The sequence below is a fragment of the Brassica napus genome, chromosome A3 (genome assembly GCF_020379485.1).
Source record: "Brassica napus cultivar Da-Ae chromosome A3, Da-Ae, whole genome shotgun sequence".
NCBI lineage: Eukaryota > Viridiplantae > Streptophyta > Magnoliopsida > Brassicales > Brassicaceae > Brassica > Brassica napus.
This window is the reverse complement of record NC_063436.1, coordinates 20,920,246-20,941,924: the sequence shown is the minus strand read 5'-3', so window position 1 is coordinate 20,941,924 and position 21,679 is coordinate 20,920,246. Positions and strand designations below refer to the sequence as shown.

At 34.4% G+C, this 21,679-nt stretch overlaps 4 protein-coding genes across 5 annotated transcripts; 1 reads left to right on the top strand and 3 right to left on the bottom strand.

Moving 5' to 3' along the window:
- Positions 1–107: 107 nt before the first annotated feature.
- Positions 108–2,295, bottom strand: LOC106439742 (protein trichome birefringence-like 13). The gene is made up of 6 exons (XM_013881248.3): positions 1,798–2,295; positions 1,556–1,733; positions 1,337–1,477; positions 954–1,074; positions 651–785; positions 108–459 (listed from the first exon to the last, which is right to left on the bottom strand). The coding sequence occupies exons 1-6, from the start codon at positions 2,195–2,197 to the stop codon at positions 196–198; spliced, it is 1,239 nt and encodes a 412-aa protein (XP_013736702.2). The 5' UTR covers positions 2,198–2,295; the 3' UTR covers positions 108–195.
- A 5,917-nt stretch (positions 2,296–8,212) lies between these two features.
- LOC106439743 (DUF21 domain-containing protein At2g14520) lies at positions 8,213–11,055 on the top strand. 2 transcript variants are annotated; one of them, XM_013881249.3, is made up of 11 exons: positions 8,215–8,605; positions 8,904–8,980; positions 9,052–9,135; positions 9,243–9,356; positions 9,437–9,523; positions 9,609–9,748; positions 9,822–9,909; positions 9,986–10,059; positions 10,127–10,257; positions 10,355–10,620; positions 10,736–11,055. In XM_013881249.3, exons 1-11 carry the CDS (start codon positions 8,428–8,430, stop codon positions 10,778–10,780), a joined length of 1,284 nt encoding a protein of 427 aa, XP_013736703.1. In that variant the 5' UTR covers positions 8,215–8,427; the 3' UTR covers positions 10,781–11,055. The 2 variants fall into 2 exon arrangements, with proteins under 2 accessions (XP_048632606.1, XP_013736703.1); XM_048776649.1 differs by lacking the exons at positions 10,355–10,620; positions 10,736–11,055 and having other exon boundaries at positions 8,213–8,605; positions 10,173–10,256.
- Positions 11,056–11,895: 840 nt separating this feature from the next.
- LOC106439744 (proline iminopeptidase) lies at positions 11,896–14,371 on the bottom strand. Its single transcript, XM_013881250.3, has 11 exons — positions 14,139–14,371; positions 13,881–14,044; positions 13,696–13,794; positions 13,499–13,609; positions 13,349–13,411; positions 13,151–13,244; positions 12,867–12,964; positions 12,637–12,738; positions 12,432–12,545; positions 12,243–12,317; positions 11,896–12,159 (listed from the first exon to the last, which is right to left on the bottom strand). Exons 1-11 carry the CDS (start codon positions 14,266–14,268, stop codon positions 12,067–12,069), a joined length of 1,143 nt encoding a protein of 380 aa, XP_013736704.1. The 5' UTR covers positions 14,269–14,371; the 3' UTR covers positions 11,896–12,066.
- A 1,539-nt stretch (positions 14,372–15,910) lies between these two features.
- LOC106444223 (transcription factor bHLH25-like) lies at positions 15,911–20,463 on the bottom strand. The gene is made up of 4 exons (XM_013885722.3): positions 18,609–20,463; positions 18,142–18,519; positions 17,353–17,697; positions 15,911–16,984 (listed from the first exon to the last, which is right to left on the bottom strand). The coding sequence occupies exons 1-4, from the start codon at positions 18,642–18,644 to the stop codon at positions 16,895–16,897; spliced, it is 849 nt and encodes a 282-aa protein (XP_013741176.1). The 5' UTR covers positions 18,645–20,463; the 3' UTR covers positions 15,911–16,894.
- Positions 20,464–21,679: the final 1,216 nt, after the last annotated feature.

Genomic DNA, 21,679 nt, shown 5'->3' with positions numbered 1-21,679 from the left:
GACCTAACTTGAACTTAAGATCGTATGTGCATTGTTTAAGTTTCGAATACCTTATAGTGCTGAAAAACACTTCTCATGTTGTAGGTTACTCAAAAAGAGAGATCAAATATAAAAAAATTTGATAGACAAAAACATCAAAGTTTACAAGAGTACTAGAAGGAGAAAGACCCATCGACCCAAAGCATGTGATTTGGGTTACAAACTTTTAATCCTACCGAGAGTTGCGACGAACAAATCATTCCAAGTGTCGGTCAGGCCCGGGAGGCACCAATGCATACAGTCATCATGATTCTTTCCACCAGATGTTGCCGGATGAGCATCTGCTCTGTACTCGCTCATTTGAGTTATGTCCAAAACATGGAAACCGCTTCTATTCTCGAGGGAGTTGTAAAGGTGTTGATTCACCAAACGAACCTCTACATTTGTTCCATTGTTCCTCACCGAAAACAATTCTTCAACCTACCATTAACGAAATGAGACAGAATATTATATCTTTCAACCTACCATAGTAAAAATGAGACAAAAACTGTATGTTTCGTGTAACAATGACCCAGTTTACTGTCCTGACGCTCCTCTCTATCCGTTACCACTCGCAAAAGAAGATTCATGAACTTTGGACAGAACAACATTATTTACTGAAAAGGACTTACTTCTCTAGGTACCAAAGGTTGCAGTCTTTGACAAGTACCACCTTGGTTCCAGTCACCTCCTTCAAAATGCCTAGGTGATTGTGTCCGGAAGAATAAGATCCCTCCAGGTCGCTTTGTTTTCTCCACAAAGTTTACCTGTGACAATGAAACGGTATAGACTCAGTTATAATGCCGGAAAAAATCATGGCACATGTTCATTTTTGCAAACACATAACCTAGCAGAGTTGTCAAATGGCGGGTAACAAACATCTCAAACTGCATTTTGCAGTAACAAAGGAAAATATAGAAAACAGAATAGTTTACCATGTTGCTCAGAACCCGATCCAGGCCATCAGCAGGAGGTAGAGGAGGAAGTATTGGTCGGCCGCCTTCAAAGAAAAGCATAGGAGACTTCAAAGGATCAAACTTTGATGGCGCCCACCACCTTACAAAAGAGAGACAGCAGCAGAAGGTTGTCAACAACATCTCAAGCCCATATAACAAAATTTCTTTAAACTGAAAGATGACGAACAGGACCGACCCTGAGATTTTGAGAGCTATAAAAACATTTAATTTTTTTTTCTTTTATACAAAGTTGGAGGTCTAGGCTAATGTTTCAGTTGGCTATGCTGATGACAAGACTATAAACCGAAAGAAAAACACACAAAACTTCATTAAGATTAATTTCTTTGTAATCACTAATTTACCAATGCCCAGTATTCAAAACAAGAACGTCATGGAAGCTTGAAGCCTTGGCCCAGGAGCTTTCAGGAACATCAACATCAACTCTATAACCCTCTTTGAATCCAAGAGCTTCCAACTCACCACCATTAGCATTAGCTGACCAGCTAATAAAAAAACATAAACCATGAAACATCCAAATCAAAACAATCAAAGTAGACCAAAAAGGGAACTCCCAAGCTTACCTACCATAACGCGCCAAGAGATTAGTCCGATGATAAGCAATAGTCAGATTATAACGCAAGAAGGTGAATCCACGATCCGCACCAGCTGGTCGCCACTTCTTTAAATCACTAGTCACAGTCTTTAACGTGCAGAAGAGAGATACAAACATGTTCCTATTCAACGAATCTCCCACGAACCCTGCACTGTTGAAAAAAATCAAATCTTAAAAGATTTGTAATTACAGAGAGAATCGTGTGTTTACCGATGTTGGTATCTCGATGAGTTTCGAGGAAGTTGAGTGGATCAAACGAGGGGAGATCACAGTGCTTAGGCTTCCAACGCCACTTGGAGATCGCGAGGGCGTTGGTTTTGTTGTTACGGAGGCAGTTCCATCCTTTGAAGATCTCTTTGCAGCTACCGTCGTAGGTGGCGGATCTGGGGTTGGGGTCGTAGATCCACGAGCCGTGGGAGAAGTCGCAGGAGAGGGAAGCGGCGTGGGGTTTAGGGGGGAAGAGGGTGGAGGAGCGGTGGGGGTGTGGGGAGGAGAGGGAAGCGCGTTTGGAGAGGGAGAGAAGGAAGAAAATGGAGATGAAGCAGAGGAGGGAGAGTAGAGGGAAGAGAGAGAGTTTGTTGGGTGGAGTCGGAGTCGTCGTCGTAGCCATGGGGATGGATGGTTTAGCGCATTTCTCAGAAGCAGAAGCTCTTAGCCATGGCGGAGATTGCGATTTTTCCTTTTAGTAAAGGTTTTAAACTACATCTCTATTTCAGTGTTCAAAAAAATAAAAAACTCTGAATTTTAGGAGAAATTTCAATTTTTCTGTAAATTGAATACCATTTTCAAATTTACATTAAAATAATCATTTTATAATACTTTAATGAAAAAAGATTAAATTAATTTTATTAATCATTTATGAATATTTTTAATATACTAAATTATAAATAATAATCACTTAACTTTAAACTCAATTGTTATGATATTTTTTTGACTGAGTATATTTTTGAGAAATGATAGTTAATTCAGAATATTTTGATTATTTATTTTGAATTGAATATTTAGAACTATTTCAAATGGTTTTTTTATAAAATATATTTTAATTATTATATATCCATTTGAATAAAATACATATTCATCTAAATATTTTATAATTAAATAACTAGATTTGAATCCATGCTTTAAAAATAAGAAATATTGTTTATCAAAATTTATATTTTACAATTAATTATTTTAGATCATATATAGTTATATATATAAAGTTTTAAATTTTTAAGATATGTTAAAAATTTCACTTTTGTATAGATGTATTATATTGTTTACTAATTTTAGCATTTTCTGAAAACATATTTATTATTTAAAATAATGTATGTTAACTTGTTAAGTGATCAATGAAATATAATTTCTCATGTATAATTTCATATAATATTTTGTTTTTATGTAAGATGAATATAGAATATAAAATAGAATTGAATTACTAGTTGGGTGAATCTACCAAATGATCTTAAAATGGTTTTCTTTAACCAAAATAATACACAAAAAAGGAAAAAATGACCAAATTCTTTTTATTAAAAAGGTAAAAAGTCCTTATACCTTTAATTTGTAGATATAAAAAGTTCTAATTTGATTTTTTTTTCAATTAGAACTTTTTAAAAATTTCAAAATCTCATTTCGAAAGCTTTATCTCTCAAATCTAAATTCTAATTTTAAATTAGTTAATTTAAAGAATATAAGTATTTTAGTGTTATATGTGCGATAAAATTTTTTTAGTGCTATCCTAATTAATCCTAGGAAGATAAGTACTGAAATATATTTTCTATATCATTGATAAACTCTTCCAACTTTATATGAAGAGATAAAGACAGACGCACCGCGCCTTCTTATATTCTTTAGTTCCAAAAATTGTTTCTATCCTAAGATTCTTTCCATACCATTGTATCTCGGAAGTCCATGAATCAATCCACTGAACATATGCTCTAGAGTTTAAAGGGTTGAGATGTCATTAGATGATGTAGTGGTTACCTTTCCTCAATTTTTTTTTTTTTTGCATTCGTTTTAAACCATGTTTGACATTCATCTTATACATGTTTTACTAGTCATAGATGATCTCTTAGGATTTCCCTATATAATTTATCATTATGTGTTTTCCAGAAATATCATATTATCCATGAAAAAAATCTTTATCTTTTTTTTTTGAACAACTAAAAAAAGAAAAAAAAATCATTATCTAATTCTAAGTTTTTAACATCTTTTTTCTCCTGAACAGATAATCTAAATTTGTGTAAATGCTAGAAATAGAAAAAAAAATCTATAGGCATGAATGTGTAAGAAATAATACCAAGTGTAAAAAACTGAAGTACATTCGAAAATAACAAAATTAACATATTTATATGGATCTCCATAGTGAAAGTAAATATCTACCTAAAATGATACGTTTTGTTGGAGATGCACATAAAAGTGATCTGTATATTGCCAAAATGTTGAATGCTACTATTACATATTTGGGAAATTACCACAAACAGCACATTCATACAACCACTTTTCATGTTTATACTAATCATTTTTACTCCCACTTTTAATAAAGGGTAAAAGACAATTATACCCTTATGGTTAACTAATCTGTACTTAGAGTTTAGAGTTGAGAGCTGGCGTAGGGTTTTTGGAATGTGAAATTTAGGATTCTAATAAATATATAAATAAATACTTAAAAAATATATAAAAATTTTAAAAAATAGTTTCAAACATAATTTTTGTTTTTCAAAAAGAAATTTTTAAAAAAACATAAAAAGAAAAAATTCAAAAAAAAAAAATTTAGAAAAAAGTTCGAATTTGAAAAAGTATAATTCGAAAACATAAATAAAAATTATTTTTATTTTTTATTTTAAAAAAAAAAATTTAATTTTTTTAATTTTTTAGTTTTCGAATTTTTTAATTTTTTAATTTTTTTAATTTTTTAGTTTTTTAATTTTTTTATTTAAATAATGATTTATTATATATATATAATAACAATGGCTTAAGAGTCTTTTGACACTTAATGAAGAAGATATTTTTGAAAATGTATCTTTAGTGGTGGTAAAAATGAAAAGTAGTACCATAAAAGTGGTAAACATGTAATTTCCCCTACATATTTTCGTAAGTATAAGTTTAATTAGGTGTTATAATATAATGTATCTTATATATTAAAACAGAAGTCATGACTTCTTTCATGTGTGATATTTTAAAATGGACCTTCTCCTAGAATATTATTTACATTATTTTTTATTTGCATAACCTGATCCTAATAATATATTTAATTCCCCTTTTCCAGCAAGATTAAACAAAACAATTATTTTGATTTATCAGTTAGTGACTTTTTTTTTTTTTGTGCACAAATCTTCCATTAATTTAAAGCTCGATACCAGAAAGGTAGAGTTCAATAATACAAGCAAAGTTAAACATTAAAAAGCTTGAAACAAGATAGGAATTTGGATAAGACAACTGCGAATCCGGCAAATCTAAGAAAAAATACGGATGCGTTGAAGAAGCAACTTCGAACGTGACGAAGAGCAGGAGAGACGGCAACATATGTCTTATATGTCTTGCCTTTGATAACTGGCTCATATCTTCGGTTTTCGTCGAAACGAATTCCGTTGTTTCTTCAGACCCCGTACAAGTCGCTATACAAGAAAACAAACAGAGTATGGCACTAACAGGTCTCTGGTTTGAAACCAGAGAAGTATCACCTCCTTGCGAGAGGGAAATTGGCGGTAGAGCTCGCACCACAAAGGAGGAGGAATGGAAAAATGATCTCTCCTGGCCCTGGCAGGAGGAGGTTTGACTAGACTTCTCCACAAAAGAGAAATCTAAAGGACTGAAATTGATGAGCTTAAGCAGAATCTCTGTGAGATTCCAGACTGATTTTGTGGCCTCTTCCATGCTCTTGGTGGCTACTGATATACACGAGACGTTGTCACAGATGGTACAGCCAAAACAGAGTTGTGGAGTTGGTGAAGACCATTTGAATTTTCCTTGTTTATCAGACATCATATACGTGATCTTTATCTTGACCAATGTGTTTCTAATTTTTGCAGGATGCTTCCGTATACAAGGTGAATAGCAATAAAAGTCTATGGGCTTGAGGCCCAAGAAAGGAGATAAGGCCTTAGTAAGCTTATCAAACAACTTTAGTGTTGAGAAGCCCATACCAGATTTGTGGAGATGACGAGTTGTAGCCGGAGCTCTCGGTGTCACCGGCGAGAACCACCACAAGAAGATTAACGGTTCATCGGGCCAGTCCCGAGATTGGCTTAATTCAGACAGGTCGGAGGTATGCGCAGCCTTGGTTACTAGATCCAGTCCAGATCTGAAGTTTTCCTCGCCTGTAGATAGCACGCGCCAGGTTGGGGGGAAGGGGTCGTCTTCTTCAGCTTTCCCCGGAGCAAAAAGGTTGATTGGTGAGAGGGAGCTTCTCCGTGAAGAAACCACTTCCACCACCGCCGAGTTTGACAGCGCCGCTCCGGTAAGAAGGTCTTCGGGGCTTGAACCCGAGATGCGGTAAGCAGCATTGACTGGTGAGTATTCCATATTTGAAGCTGAAAGTACAACCCACCAGAGAGATAGCGACATCGAGAGGGTTTGATTCATGTGGTTTCTCTTCTTCTGTCGTCGCCGTGGACTCAGGGAAATATGTAGACTAGATCTTGAAAATCCAAGTTTCAGAAAGTTAAAAAAAGGAAAAAGAAGAAGAACGAAGTCAGAGAAAAGCAGGTAAGCGAACAAGAGACAACAAGAAACAAGTTTATCCCGACGCCGGTGAGCTCCAGCTCCACCGGCGCCAGAAAACGGATTTGCTATAGCTGCCTCGATGTTCGTGCCTGGGAGAAAACTAGGGCTATCTATTGTTCTTAATTTTCTTTGTTATCAGTTAGTGACTTAGTGTTTAGATTCTTTACGTGAGGGATCGAGTGCTCCAACGTTCTTGGACAATTAATCAGCCCACTACCAGTATAGCATAGCTATTAACCTTTCATCATAAAATTGCAGTCCCAGCAGTTATTATTGAACTCTAAACCTAACGTAAAACAAACTATAACATGAAATTATCAAACTAATTTGAGCTTATTCTGTTCTGATTATTTAGTTAGGTTGTTACATAAAAAACTCCTGGTCTAACGTTGATGATATATAAGATTCATAATCAACAATATATCTTATATATTAAAACAGAAGTCACAACATTGATTTATGTGTGATTTTTTAAAAAATGGATCTTCACTAGAAATCAATTATCATTCATTTATTACTAATAATGTAGATTAATAATATATCATTCTTAATATAACATCGACTCCTAAAAACCCGGATTGGTTAACAAACTCACATTTATTCATGTGTGATATTTTATTTGGATCATCATTTAAAATTTGTATTAAATGTATTTCCTTAATGCTAATATATAATCTTTTAACTACTTAAATCATAATATAATTTGATATCTTTTAATTTAAAATATATATACATATATATATATATATATATATATATATATTTAATTTTCTTAACAAATTTGTTGAAAAACATTATAACAATATCTTAATTATCAAAAATTATAAATAAATATTTTCACTAATTTTGTAATTAGTAATGAAATTAATGTTATTATACATTAATATATATATATATATATATTCAGTTATCTTTTATAAAATGAAACAAATTATATCAAATTTTACTATTTTATAGTTATATCTATCATTTTAAAATAAAACATTGTATTTAACTAAATACGATAAAATTATTTTAAACTGATAAATTAATATAATATGTTAGTAGAACGGGTTAACATTAGTAAATTAGATAATTCATGTATAAAATTAACTTATCTTAAACTTTATATATATATATATAGTTATTATATTAAATGAATAAACGTAAAAGAATATTGATAAAAAAAATTTAGCGCTTTGAATTACGGATTAAGATCATAATAATTGAATAAAAAATAATTTTAAAATATATATAATAAAAAATACCAAATATATGTGATGATTTGAATAATCAATTAACTTACAGCATGAAAACTATCAAATTGTTATATTTAATATAATTATATATAAACATTTAAATATATAAGTAACTTTAAAAATATATTATAATTATGTAAAATATATATATAAACATGAAAATTAATACTTGCACAGTTGTGCGGGTCCAAATCTAGTAATCTTTAAAGTACAATTGATCACGCAAATCGAATCAACATAATTAGTTGTTATAATACGATGTATAATCTCTAAAGTACAATCGATCACGCAAATCGAATCAACATATTTCTTATTTTTACAATCAGTTTCGAGTTTATTACTAAATTCATCTTTGTTTTTGCATCTCAAAAAGAAATTTGAATTTATCCAAAAATTTACTCGTAAATGTTATATATTGTATAGCTCACGTGCCTTAGTTATAAAAAAATATTCCTAAAATCACATCACAACCCTTTCTCACTGCACCACGATACTCGAATCGAATCCGATATCAATCATTCCACCTGCCAAATCATTGATACATCGACTCAGCATGATGGAATCTTCAAAGGACTAAAACACCCTTTCTCGAAAACACGCATACCTTTATGTTCCAGGGGTGCTATAGTCTTTTATTACACAAACAGAACCGCAAACCGAGTGATAAAAAGAAAATGAAACAAAACATTTCCATCTCCAGCTCCAGAGTTTGTGTGTTTCAACTTTTTGTCTCCCACTAATTAGTCGGATCTCTGTCCTAATCTCGAACTTTTTTTTCTTTTCATGTTTCTTGCTTAACAAATTACTAATTCTTTCACGGAAAAAATTGTTTTCAAAGAAGCACTGACATAAGATTTTAGGGTTTGCGATATCTGAGTATTCTTGTTTGTAAAAATAAATGGCTGTGGAGTATGAATGCTGCGAGAGCAACTTCTTCATACATATTCTCGTGATAGTGTTGCTTGTCTTGTTCGCTGGGCTAATGTCTGGTCTCACTTTGGGTCTTATGTCCATGAGTCTCGTGGATCTCGAGGTTCTTGCTAAATCTGGCACAACCAGAGATCGCAAACATGCTGGTACTTTTTATTTCTCTTCTTTTCACCAACCTGAGAAAAATCTTAGACGTGTGCGTTGATTTTTATATATTTTTTAATGGAATGTATCTCGCATGTGTTTGGTAGGTAGACGTCACGAGAATCTCCCTGTTATTTGATTTTCTCTGATTAGTTTATTTAGTTCTGATGATTAATTAACTTCTTAAACTGGGTCCAGATTTTTTTTTTTTTTTTGGGAAAATATTAAATTGTGTTGATGCATTTTCTAGATGTTTATTAGATGTTACTTGCCTTCTTTTTTTTTGATTAATTGATGCAGCAAAGATATTGCCAGTTGTGAAAAATCAGCATCTTTTGCTTTGTACTTTACTGATATGCAATGCAGCTGCTATGGAGGTAAACTTCTTCACCCAGTGTAAATCATGAAGTTCATGAATAATTAATTAACTTGACTTTGTTTTTGTCAGACGCTTCCTATTTTTCTTGATGCCCTTGTGACTGCTTGGGGTGCTATTTTGATTTCAGTGACATTGATTCTTCTCTTTGGTGAGGTGAGATCTTGTGAATGATCTGGTGCACAGGAATATTCTCCATATGACATGTAGGTTTGTGTGTGTGATAAAAAAATGATAGTTTGATTTTAACTCCTCATGTGCAGATTATACCTCAGTCCGTTTGTTCCCGTCATGGTTTGGCGATTGGTGCAACAGTGGCGCCGTTTGTTCGTGTTCTAGTCTGGATCTGCTCTCCAGTTGCATGGCCAATTAGTAAGGTAATTAAAAACACACTGCAGTGTCCTGTCCATAGAGTCTTGTTTTATTGTACATTTGTTTATTGTTGTATATATTACAGCTACTGGACTTTCTACTTGGTCATGGTCGTGTAGCACTTTTCCGTAGAGCCGAGCTGAAAACACTTGTGGATTTGCATGGGAATGAGGCATGTCTATATCTTCAAAATGACAAGTTTGTCTTTATGCTTTTAACGCTAGACAAATAATGAAGCAGTCTTTATTTCTTTTCAGGCTGGTAAGGGTGGAGAGCTGACACATGATGAAACAACAATCATAGCTGGAGCTCTTGAGCTATCTGAGAAAATGGTTAAAGATGCAATGACACCAATCTCCGAGACTTTTGTGATTGATATCAACGCAAAACTAGACAGGTCTTGTCTTGTCTTGTTTTAACCTTCCTCTACACGGTCTATAACTCATAGTTTCTTTTTGTTCCTTCAACAGGGATTTGATGAATTTGATTCTTGAGAAAGGTCATAGCAGAGTCCCTGTATACTACGAGCAACGTACAAACATAATTGGTCTTGTTTTGGTAAAATTCTATCTCACCTTATTTTAAAATCATATTTTTTTCCAACAGTTAAAGAATTTTAGTGATGGCTCTTCAGGTGAAGAACTTATTGACTATCAATCCAGATGATGAAACACAGGTCAAGAATGTCACCATACGACGTATCCCAAGGTATCTTTACCTCTTACAGTTTCATGTGCTTCAATAGCTGATTGCTTGTTCTTTTTCTTTTCTCTAGAGTTCCAGAAACCTTACCGTTATACGATATATTAAATGAGTTCCAGAAAGGTCACAGTCACATGGCTGTTGTTGTGAGACAATGCTGCGACAAAATCCACACATTACCTAGTAATGATGCTGCTAATAATGGTAAATGGTCTTTTTTTTTTTTTTGCATTGTGGGAGTAAACATGAGATGGAGATTTCATACAAAGACTAATAATACTTTCCTCTTCTGTTTTAACAGAGAATATAGTTGAAGTAAGAGTGGATGTGGATGATGAGAAAATCCCACAAGAAAAGAAGCTGAAGAGAAGGAGGTCACTTCAGAAATGGAAAAGCTTTCCACACCGAGCGAATTCGTATAAAGGAAGGTCTAGGAGTAAGAGATGGTCCAAGGATAGCGATGCTGATATTCTGCAATTGAACGGAGATTCGCTGCCAAAGCTAGCCGAGGAGGAAGAAGCTGTTGGTGTCATTACAATGGAAGATGTCATCGAGGAACTTCTTCAAGTAAGGAAACCTAACTTGCTTTTACTCTCTAATAATTCTCATAACTAATTTTGTTTGTTCTGTTTTCAACTCATTTGTCATTTGTTTTTTTTTTTTTTGCGAATTGTGGCTGTAGGAAGAGATATTCGATGAGACAGATCATCATTTTGAAGAGTCGTGACAGCAAAACAACTTCAGCACATGGTGCCAGAGACAGAGTTTTCAAGATCAAATATCTTCATACAAGTTTTGCTGTGAAAAAGATTCATGTATTAACGCTGCTTCGTAAGTACAGTTAGACATCAACAAATTGTTCGGACATTAGGAACAAAAAATTCTCTAGCATAAACTGTTAATATATGTTTATATCGTACTTTGCCCAAAAAATATATCTTCTTATCTTACAATATAAACGTCAAAGCAGAGAACAATACTACTGACATTAACAGCTTTAACAGCTTGATCCAAATGATAAACTATCTCATGATTCTCCAGTATCTTCCCCATCTGATGATCATAAACATCGTGGGATTTCTTTATTACCTGAGTTAGTCCTTACAAAAGCTTAATCGTGGATTAATAAATTGAGCTCTTTTCAAAAGTTGAGGAAGAATATATTAACATTTTAAAGGGGCTTTAACAAAAAAAAAACATTTTAAAGTGGTTAATGGTGAGGGTTTAGGGTGGTTTGTCATATGCACTTCCACGATCATCTTCCGTGGTGGTAATCTCTGAATCTAAAATTTAAATTCTTTTGGTTCCTTCTAAATCAGAGTGGAGCTTAGGGATGTGTTAGGTGAATACAAATCCCAGTATTCTGTAATTACATATTTTTTTCCTTTATAAAATATATCAAACATTTTTCATTTCTCTCAACACAAATTCTTACTGTCAAAGCCATTGTAAGTGAAATCTCTGTGCTCAACGTGCCAAGTCCATGCAATTCAAGGATAGTTGCATGGTTTCCTCTGGTCAACCAACCATGGATTACATTTGACTCCGTAGTGAAACATGTTATATGCTTTAGACATGTGAGTTTTTTTCTTCTGAGTTCCTCATTTTGTTTTTAATGGCTAAGTAAACTGTAAAGGTCTTACCTGAGTCTGGTTAAGCCTCATAATGTGCAGGGTGTGATCCATCTAAATAACCATCTGGATGAAAAAACGAATAGTCTTGAATAACACCAAGATAGATCATTTGGATGGATCATCTAGATTGACAAACGAACAGCACCATCTGTGTTTCCTGCTCTACCATTATACCACTCAACTGAGTATAGATATAATGAACACATGATGCAGGAGAAATCTAACATGCCTTAGAGATAAAGATGTTAATACCGATGTAAAAGACAAATAGAGACATGCTGAAAAGCTAAATAATTTGTTTAGGGTCGTAATTTGTCCATATCCCTAACACAGCGTGAACACAAGTCCCTAAGATATGAACGCAGTCCATAGAGTATTTTCATCCCACAAAAGCTTTCATCTTTTCATTTGCAACCACCAGTTCTGCTGCGATTCCAGGCTCATTTGCCGAGTGTCCAGCATCACCAACAATCTGCAGGCCATGGGTCGCGTTACCAACAAGTAAAAACAAACTTAGAAGAGAACTCAGAAAGAAAAAAAGGCTTTAGATTTTACCTTGAGGTCTGCCTCTGGCCATGCTTTGTGCAGATCCCAAGCAGACATCATAGGACAAACTACGTCATACCTTCCCTGCCCATTGTAATAACACAGTTTAAGTCCTTTTGGTTGCAGCTTGGCAGACAGACCCATAATATACTATAGTTGGAACCCACAAAATCAACTTCCTATATAAAGTATATGCACCTGAACAATGGTGGTTTTGATATGTCTTATTTTATCAATATTATCCAGCAAGTGTGAGTCCGAGGTAAAGAAAGCCTTGTTAACAAAATAGTGGTTTTCAATCCTTGCAAATGCCTGTAAGAGCAAGGTCTTAAGAAATCAACTTAAAATATATAACAATGGATCAGTGAATCTCAGATAAGATTGGCACACTCCTGGGACTAACCAATGAAAACTTATCATCTTCTGCCTTTTGAATGTTCCCATCATTTGGAAGAAGATGAGCAGTCACCATTTCCCATTTAGTCCAAGCTCTCGCAGCTGCATACTATTAAGATCAAAAATACAATTTATCACCGTTGCTGAGGCACACAGAGATTTATTACAAGTACAAACTAGAAGATAATAGGAATAATGCTCGATGTATTTTCTTGTGTAATTTAGATCTCAACATACTTGAGTTTCCAGATCATCGGAGTTGAGTCTTTTGTGATATGCATCCACTAGGCTACCTCTCTCGTTTTCTGGAATAAGATCTCTGAACTCCTCCCATGCTATTATTAAAACAGAGAAACAACCACTTATGAAGAAAGAGAAAAATGGAAGCTCTTGAGGCAGACTCTTGCACAACAAAAAAAAAAAAACTATAGTCTAGTCCCATCCATGATCACTAAAGCCTATATAGAAACGCAAATGATGATCACAACTCTCCACCAGAGGGAAACTAAGAAAGAAATTACCATCAGGATATATAGCAGCAGCACCACCCTCGTAAAACCAATCAATCTCCTTCTTCCGAATCAGAAAGATCCCTCTAAGGACCAAACCAGTAACCTTAAAGCCAAACAAATAAATTAAAACGTGTGGAGGTTATCTCTATTTTTTTTTTTGTTATCATAATCAAATCAATGCTTTTTCTTCTTGCAAACTTTGCAAACCTTATCAGGGTGGGACTGGCTGTAAGTAAGTGCTAAAGTGCTTCCCCAAGATCCACCAAAAACCTGAGGAAAACAAAATGTTCACAATCTTAAAGCCTATTTCACCCTCAACAGCAAAAGAGGAAACAAAAATAACTGAAACTCTCTCACCTGCCATTCAGGAATTTGCAAATGCTCCCTTAGTTTTTCAATATCATTGACAAGGTCCCAAGTGGTGTTCTCCTCCAAACAAGCATGTGGTGTACTCTTCCCTGCACCTCTCTGGAAAAAAAAAAAACAAATAAAAAGAGTTTTAACTTTAAGATAATGTAATGTTTAGTGTCAAAAGAAAATCTAAGAAACCGGACCTGGTCAAAGAGAACAATCCTATAAAACTCAGGATCAAAGAATCTCCTGTTGTTAGGAGACGTTCCTCCTCCTGGACCTCCGTGGAGAAAAACAACTGGCTGCAAACAAAGGGAGGCAAAAAAAAAAAAAAGTTAGAGACTTTGGTTTCTTTTTTTACACAGAGAGTGGGCTAAAACGACGTTACGTGGCCATCTGGGTTTCCTGATTGCTCCCAGTAGAGTGTGTGAGTATCTGAAACCTTCAGAATCCCGTTGTTGTATGGCTCGATTGGAGGGTAAAGGCTCCTCCTTTGAGGCACTCCGGTTTCGATTGAGTCGCTCATACTGCGAATCGTTGCGCGTTTTCTTACTGAAATGCAAAGAGAGATTATTTGGGATCATGCGAAGATCGTGATGACTAAGTTCGAAGGAGAGTATTTAGAGAGAGAGAGAGAGATGGAAACCTGGGAAGGAGAGATTGAGATTGAGATGGTTGGGGGATGGTTGAAAGGATCGAATAGAAGAGGAAGTGGGTAGAGAGAAGGATGGAAGTATATAAATGTGACGAGGGATGATGATGCGACCTAGTTTCATCGCTTTTGATGCTTTGGACAGTGATGATGATGATCTGTTGTTTGTATCCACTATTCGTGCTGTCTAAACCAAAATCTCCAAATTGTTTCATTTTTTTTTTTTTTTTTTTTTTTTGGCTCAACTTCAACTTTCATTCACCAATAAACTTAGTACAATCAATTAACCTCAACAGAGATTATACCACAATACAATGAGGGGATCTAGTGCCACCCATGATCACTTCCAAGGACCATACGCCACCTAATCCAAATCTCATTGTACCTTAAGCCACAGTGAGATGAATTTACCCTACAGGTCAGAGTAAACCATCTCTTCTACCACCTAATTCGACCAAAACGATACAAGACAACTAACACACAATGAAACTAAACCTATTCATGGAATTACAAATGCAAACCAAGCCGTGGTAACCGTATAATCCACGTGCTCTCCATGTACCATCAGCAACAACACCAAAGGCGCTTTTCCAGAACGGGTTGAGCCATCGGAGTTCCTTGCCTGATCCTTAGCCTTAAAACCGGACAGAGAGTCCGGACTGAGAAAGTCGGGCTTCGACGACAACACATACCGGCAAGATAATCTAAGCATCAAGAAGAGTAAAACTCATACCACCGGAACGAGTCACAGCATCAACTCCGGCGCTGGGATGTAGAGCTCCACCACGTACGCCAAACAGGGCTCGCTTCTCCGGTTGACCACTCCGTCGTCGCAAACCCCAATACGTGTCGTCTCTGAAAACCAGAGGACGAAGCTTCCTTCTGCTAGCCGTTAAAACTCTCCTCCGGTAGTCTCACCGCCGCGCAGGAGTGAAGATCCGGAGTGGAGGAGGCCTCTGACCACGTCACGCGCCGCCGTCGAGAGAGGATTCACCCGAGATCTTAAAAAGGAAAATTAGATCTGGGAATCCTCAAACCCTAAAAGCCGACCCACTCTGCCACCGTCACTCCGTGGGTCTCGCCGCTGCTCCAAAGTAAGTCCAAGACCGTCTCCGTCGATCTACAATAGATTCTCCGGGGAAGTCTCGTCAGATTCAGAACCGCTTGCATATCGACGAAGGAGTAGTGCGGTGGTGGAGAGAGCAAATAGAAAAAGAGGAAGAGAAAAGAGAAAGGGGGCCTCCGGCACCGACAAACGCCGGGCCGGAGCTAAAGTTTCAAGCTTTGGTTTCTAGAGAGATGGGAGAGCGTTTAGCGTAGAGTTTTGTTCTGTTATAAGATAATCTAAGCATCAAGAAGAGTAAAACTCATACCACCGGAACGAGTATTGGAACGGCATTCATAAATCAGGACAAGACATGGTTTCTTTTTTTAAAATAATCTTTTCTATTAAAACATCAAACATGATCTATTGATAATTTGATATAGGTATTATTCAACTATTTTAATGTAATTATTAAAAAAAAACTATTAATCATTTAAAAGAAATATTATATAAAGAAAAATATAAATATGACTAAAAATACAAATATAAAAAAGTAAATTTCTAAAAAAAAAAATATATATCTACCTTTTTCAAAATCGGATCAAAATCTAGTATATATTAAAGCTTCGGTATTTATTATTTTTACGTTTCTGCTAACTCTTACAAAAAAAAATTTGACAATAGGTTTTCTTAACTTTTACCAAAAATTGAATTTTTTTTCTCTCTATGCTCTCGTCCCCTCTCTTTTAAAGCTCTCAATAAAAAAGAAAATATCTCTATTTTATAATTTTTTCATTTATTTTATAATCTAAATCACTGGTGGTAATGATACGTGGGGGGATGTGTCTCTCACAAATGTTTAAAACTTTCCCAAACAAGAACATTTTTTACTTCTCTTTCTCAATTTCTTTATTTTTATTTTGAGAACACAATGTGGGTGCTCTTATCTCTTTACTCTTTTCCCTCTATTATTTCTTTTCTCCAGTTCACTTCTTGTGATAAGAACGGCTTAAAATAGTGTTACATGTAAAGACCAACAGGAATAAAGAGAGGTGAGAGCGATTACTTAGACTATTCAAATTTGCAACATTGTTATTAGTTATGATTCGAGGGTGGATAGAAAGATATGTTATCTCAAAACAAATCGGTAAGAAAAATAATATCATTGTCCACAATAACATCGGTTCTTAAGAAAACAATATTATAACAACATCAGAAATATAATATATTAAAAACTCTAGAAAAAGAATGAAGAAAAGATGGTTCAAAAAAAAAAAAAGAATGAAGAAAAGTAGGCAGCACACCATTACCAACTTAAATAGAGTTACGAAGTTCCATTGAAATCCACTCCACAAACAAAACAACACAACGCCACAAGATAATAAATACCATTCCCAACACTAAGGTAAAATACTTCAAAACCAGATTAAGAAAAAGAAAGAAAACTCATAGTTTGGAAACACATGGTGTCTTTTTCTATTAGACCCCATGCAAAAATAGGCATTCTTCTTCTCATTTGTGTTTTGAAGTCTTAACAGGGAAAGGAAAAAAAAGAAGAAACCCCTCCAAAAAATCGAACTGCGAGAAGATAAAAGAGTTTGGGAGAAAAAGGTCTTATGGTGGTGAAAATATACCGGAGCTTCCAATTTGTAAGATTTTAGTTGTATATGCTTTTATATAATTTTCTTGTAATTATATTATTTCCTCAGACGAGATTGGCATTCATAAAAGCTTCGAGGCTTGATTTGATGCTCGTGGCAACATCCTTTGTTGTGATATTGAATCCTTCGCCCATCTGCGTTTGAGATTAACATCAATTAATTTTGTATAATTCTTTCACATCCCACCAACTATCTTCCTCTTCTTTTATGTATATACCATGATAAACATATCCGGTAACCCATGTATCAATTTATATATTCATTTTTCCAATTGTACTTGTTATAATACCAAAAACAATCGGGTATTCAAAAAGAGAGTGCTACAAAAAATTTGACTCGGGAAACTTTAAATTGAAGCTAAAGGAAAAAGTATGGTGACTACAATGATATTAATTAAAAAAAAAATGAAATGATAAAAAGAGTCCCCCAGGGTTTAATTTGCAAGTATTTCTAGAAATGAACAAACCCATAAGCTTTAAAAAATCCGAAAAGAGAAACTAACCTGAGAAATAATGGTGAGATGAAGGGAACTGGATCCAAAAGTGATGACACTGCTGTTTATCACGGTCAGTTTAAGCTTTTCAATTTCAGCCATAGTGATCTCAACAACCCCCTTCCTTCTTTCACAGTGAACTCTTATCAGAACATTTTTACCAGACGATCTAGCTTCGATCTCGGGTAACGCAATACGTTCTAGCTCTGTATCCGCAACCGAGAGCCTCGACTTGTTCAAATACACTACTGACTCAATGGTTCTCTGACTGGCTTGCTCCTCAAGAAACCTAACTCTATCTTGCAAATGTTTCAGGTACTTTATTGTGCCCCCAAGCACTGATGCCTTGTCCGTCTTTAAGCCCAATTAATTAGCACCATAGGAAATATTAATACATAAAATATATATCAACAAAGATTATTTTTGTAATAATGGTTGGCCTAGAAAGATTCTGACAAGTAAATCGGGTTTTGGGTCTAAACCTTTGCAGCAAACAAAGATTATTATTGTTATGTTACTGGTTGCAGCAAACGGATTAACAAAAAATTTCTGCATACCAATATTTTTCTATGTTCTATATATTGTAATTATCCGCACAAGTGTGGACAAAAATTATTTATGGTTGAAAAACATCAAATTCCCAAATGATTAGTAAGCGTTTCTCTGCTTAATCATTCAAAATGACCTGGCTTATGCAGGACTTAAAGCAGACAAGGCTCAAAATGGCATGACCGGCTTATCAAAACTAATCTAACTACGATGACCATGAATAATGAGATTATGTTTGTGCAATTGTACCTTCTTGAGTCCAGGGACGATGGTAGATAAAGCTATGAAGCGTTGACTCAGCTTCTCTCGGCGTCTTCGTTCAGCCATTATATGGTCTCTTGCTTGTGAAACCCCACGTGACACGTTCCTCTGAGCCAATAGAGTAGGCTCTTTCTTGGCCTGCAAGTTTCCCATACCCCCATATTCACCAAACCCGCTTGAGCATTGGTTCGTAGTAGTATTCAGGTAGCTTCTATGTTTGAGTTGTTTCGCAGCTTCTGCGTTCAACGTGGTTACTACTGGAGACTGATGGCTGTAGAGTTGGGGCTCCATGGTTTGTAGAGATGGTAAAGAGAGAATATCATTGAGCTCTTCGGGTGTAGGAAAGTTCGTCATCATTTGATATTCCTGCATAAAACAAAAAGTTCCATATTATTTGAGCTGTGAGTCAAATTAAATACAAAATGGAGAAAGTTAAGAAAATCAAGAGAGCTTACAAGTTGATTATATTCAGAGTTGCATGAAATGTCCATCAGAGACAATGCTACCTGAAAAGATGGAGCTAATACAATTGGCTTTATGTATAATTATGCAATAACATATATAGTATGAAACTTCCAACAAAGTCAGAGATAGAAAGCACAGTAAGACTTTTTTAGTTAGTGCTGGTTTAAATTCAAAATAACGTGAAAAGAATTATTAAGTGTGTATGATTAATTTACACATTCTTTATTCGACCGACATTTGTTTGTTTCCATTGAAGCAGCTGGTCGGTGAAGGTTTTGTTTAAAGTTGTTTGGTAGAGTAGGAGAAAAAAGAAGTATGAACCAGATAAAGCATAATTGTCTCTTTGTAATATAAGAGTATTAATATGTCATTTACGGAGAAACTGGTGGTATCAAAGTTTTGTCTTTTTTCTAAAAAGTCAAAATTTAGCTGGTTTGTAATTTCTAAAACCTACATTTTCGAAAGTCTTGAATTCTTATGCATTTATAGCCGATTCTTGGGCAGACACGTATGCAACAAAAGCTTATTATGCTTATTTTCAGCACACTTATAGAAATTAATGGCGAATTTCTTCATGGTGCTGTTTCCTAAAGAATCAACCACCATACCAATGACAATTGTCATTCATGGTGCTTACAGTCATTCAGTTACAAGGGATTTATCAAGAAATTGAGAATAATGCTATACTATACAGAATTGGATATCATATGTTAACAAGGGTGAGATAGAAATAGATGGGTTCACGGATTAGGATGGTTAGAGCACCCCCATTGAGGGTTCATGGGGGGAGTTCACACAAAAACCAAGAAAAAAAATAATAAAATAATTCAATCTCATGAACCCTCTCTCTCCTAAAGTTCTCTTGGTTGAACCCCTCTCTCTTAAAGTTCATCACTGTAGCGCGGGCCCCACGTGTCGTGGCGGCCCGCGATTGGTCTAACTTTTTTTTTTTTTTTTTTTTTTTTTAAAAAAATCAAAAAGGAAAAGAAACAAATTTTAATAATAAAAAACTAAAAAGATGAACCCCAAGAGGGGGTTCATTGATGTGGATGCTCTTAGTTATAGTACAAAAGGCTTCTTGTAATACCAAAGTAGAATAAAACTCTTCAAACTAAATCAAATGTTAGATAAAAGTACTCAAAATATAATTTTTTAACGCGAAACGCAGACCAACCCCAAATATGTATAATATCAACTGATGGCAAACAATAATAATGATAGGGTTTTGGACGAGGCTATCGTAATTCTTTTCTTGACACATCATTATATAAACAAAAAAAAACATTTGTGGAGTTTTTTTTATAGGGAAATTGCATTCACTATACACAACAAAAACCAAAATTCATTAACTAACTAAAAACACTCCCTCTCTCCTACTTTCTCTTCCTATCTCTCTCTACTCTCTATCTAAAAATCTAATTTCCCTTATTTTTTAGTTATTTAGCAAATAAGCTCTTTTTTTAAAATGATTGTTAAATTGTATTCACCAAAAAAAAATGCTTTAGTCAAGTGCATCATGTTTATAGAGTTTGTGACTGAAAAGTAGATTTACTCGCTACTACTAAACCAATACGAAAGAACGCCACCCCCTTTGTTCCCTCCCATTACACTTACATATTAGACTTGGTTTATTTGTTTGCACAAAAAAAAAAGACTTGGTTTATTTGTTAACTTTATTGGTGGAGCTTTACGATTATCACTTGAATTAATCTACAAATATACAAACAGTTTACATAAATAAAGCTGGGATTCCCTCGTTAGTAAAGGCCTGACTGGTTCAAATGCAGCGGTTGCGGTTGCGGCTGCGGGCGTTTGCGGATGCGGGTGGTTGCGGTTTCTAGCGATTTTAAGAGATTTGTACGACTAGTTCTGCGGTTAGAAATTGGTGCGTTTGCGGGATACTTATGACTGGTTAACTACCAAATACAGCAGCGGTTAAATAATAAATTAACAATATTTACATTTTATATAATTATAAAAATATCAAAAATCATAATATTATAATAAATATGTAAATTATATTTTCAAAGTTATAGTTTTAAATTTATAAGATTATAGAAAATATTTTTATTTTAAAATTTTATAATATTAATTAAAATATAATAGATATATTTTAGTATTTTTATAATTCCATTTTAAAAAATTTATTAAATATTTTTATTTTTGTATTTATATGGTTTAAAAAAAAGAAAAAAAAATTATCCTTCCGCAACCGCCCGCAACTGCAAACGCTAGCTGGAACCAGCTTTTGAATTTAAGAGGTTCGGAGCGGTTTGAAGCGATTTGTAGCGGTTTGTATGATTGTTTCGAAGCGCTGTCAACCGCTACCAACCACAAAAGCTGCGTTTGCGGGTGGTAGCGGGGAAACCAGTCAAGCTCTAAATCACCCATTGGGAAATCAATAGAAAGCCATTACACATTTTCTTTTTTCTTTTTTGTTATCAACCGGTAACTCTGCATCCATGTGAACAACGAAAAACGATTGTCTTTCGACACTATACATTTTCTCTTTAATTTGGTTATATTTTGTTTTATTTATAACATGTTAACATATTTCCAAAAAGGAATATGAGTTGTGAATATAAAAGAATTACAGCAAGGAGTTTCAGTGGCGAAAAAAAAATTATAATGAAGCTAATAAGCAGCAACAAAGAAGGATGAGCTTAGCCATGAGTAGGTAAACAAGGCTGAGAGCAAGCCTTGGCATCTTTAGTTATATTTTCTCTTTAAATGGACCTGTACGAAAGTCCAAATGGTGGAAGACCCTTAAAGCGGGTCATTAGTAAAAAAAATTTTAAGAATTTTTTTTTTAATTTTGAGGTTATATGTTATTGGTTCATGTATTCTTAAAATTAAAACAAAATCTATATGATACGAGAATTTTCAAAATTTACTGTTATTGGTTTGCGAATTTTAAAAATCTACTCAAATTTCTTGTTATCAAAAAGTTTAAGAATTTTAAAAGAATTATACTTTAGTACTGAAAATAATTGTATATCTTTTTATTCACAAGACAAAATTTTAAAATGTCACGTATATCTGTGATATTTTAAAAATCTAT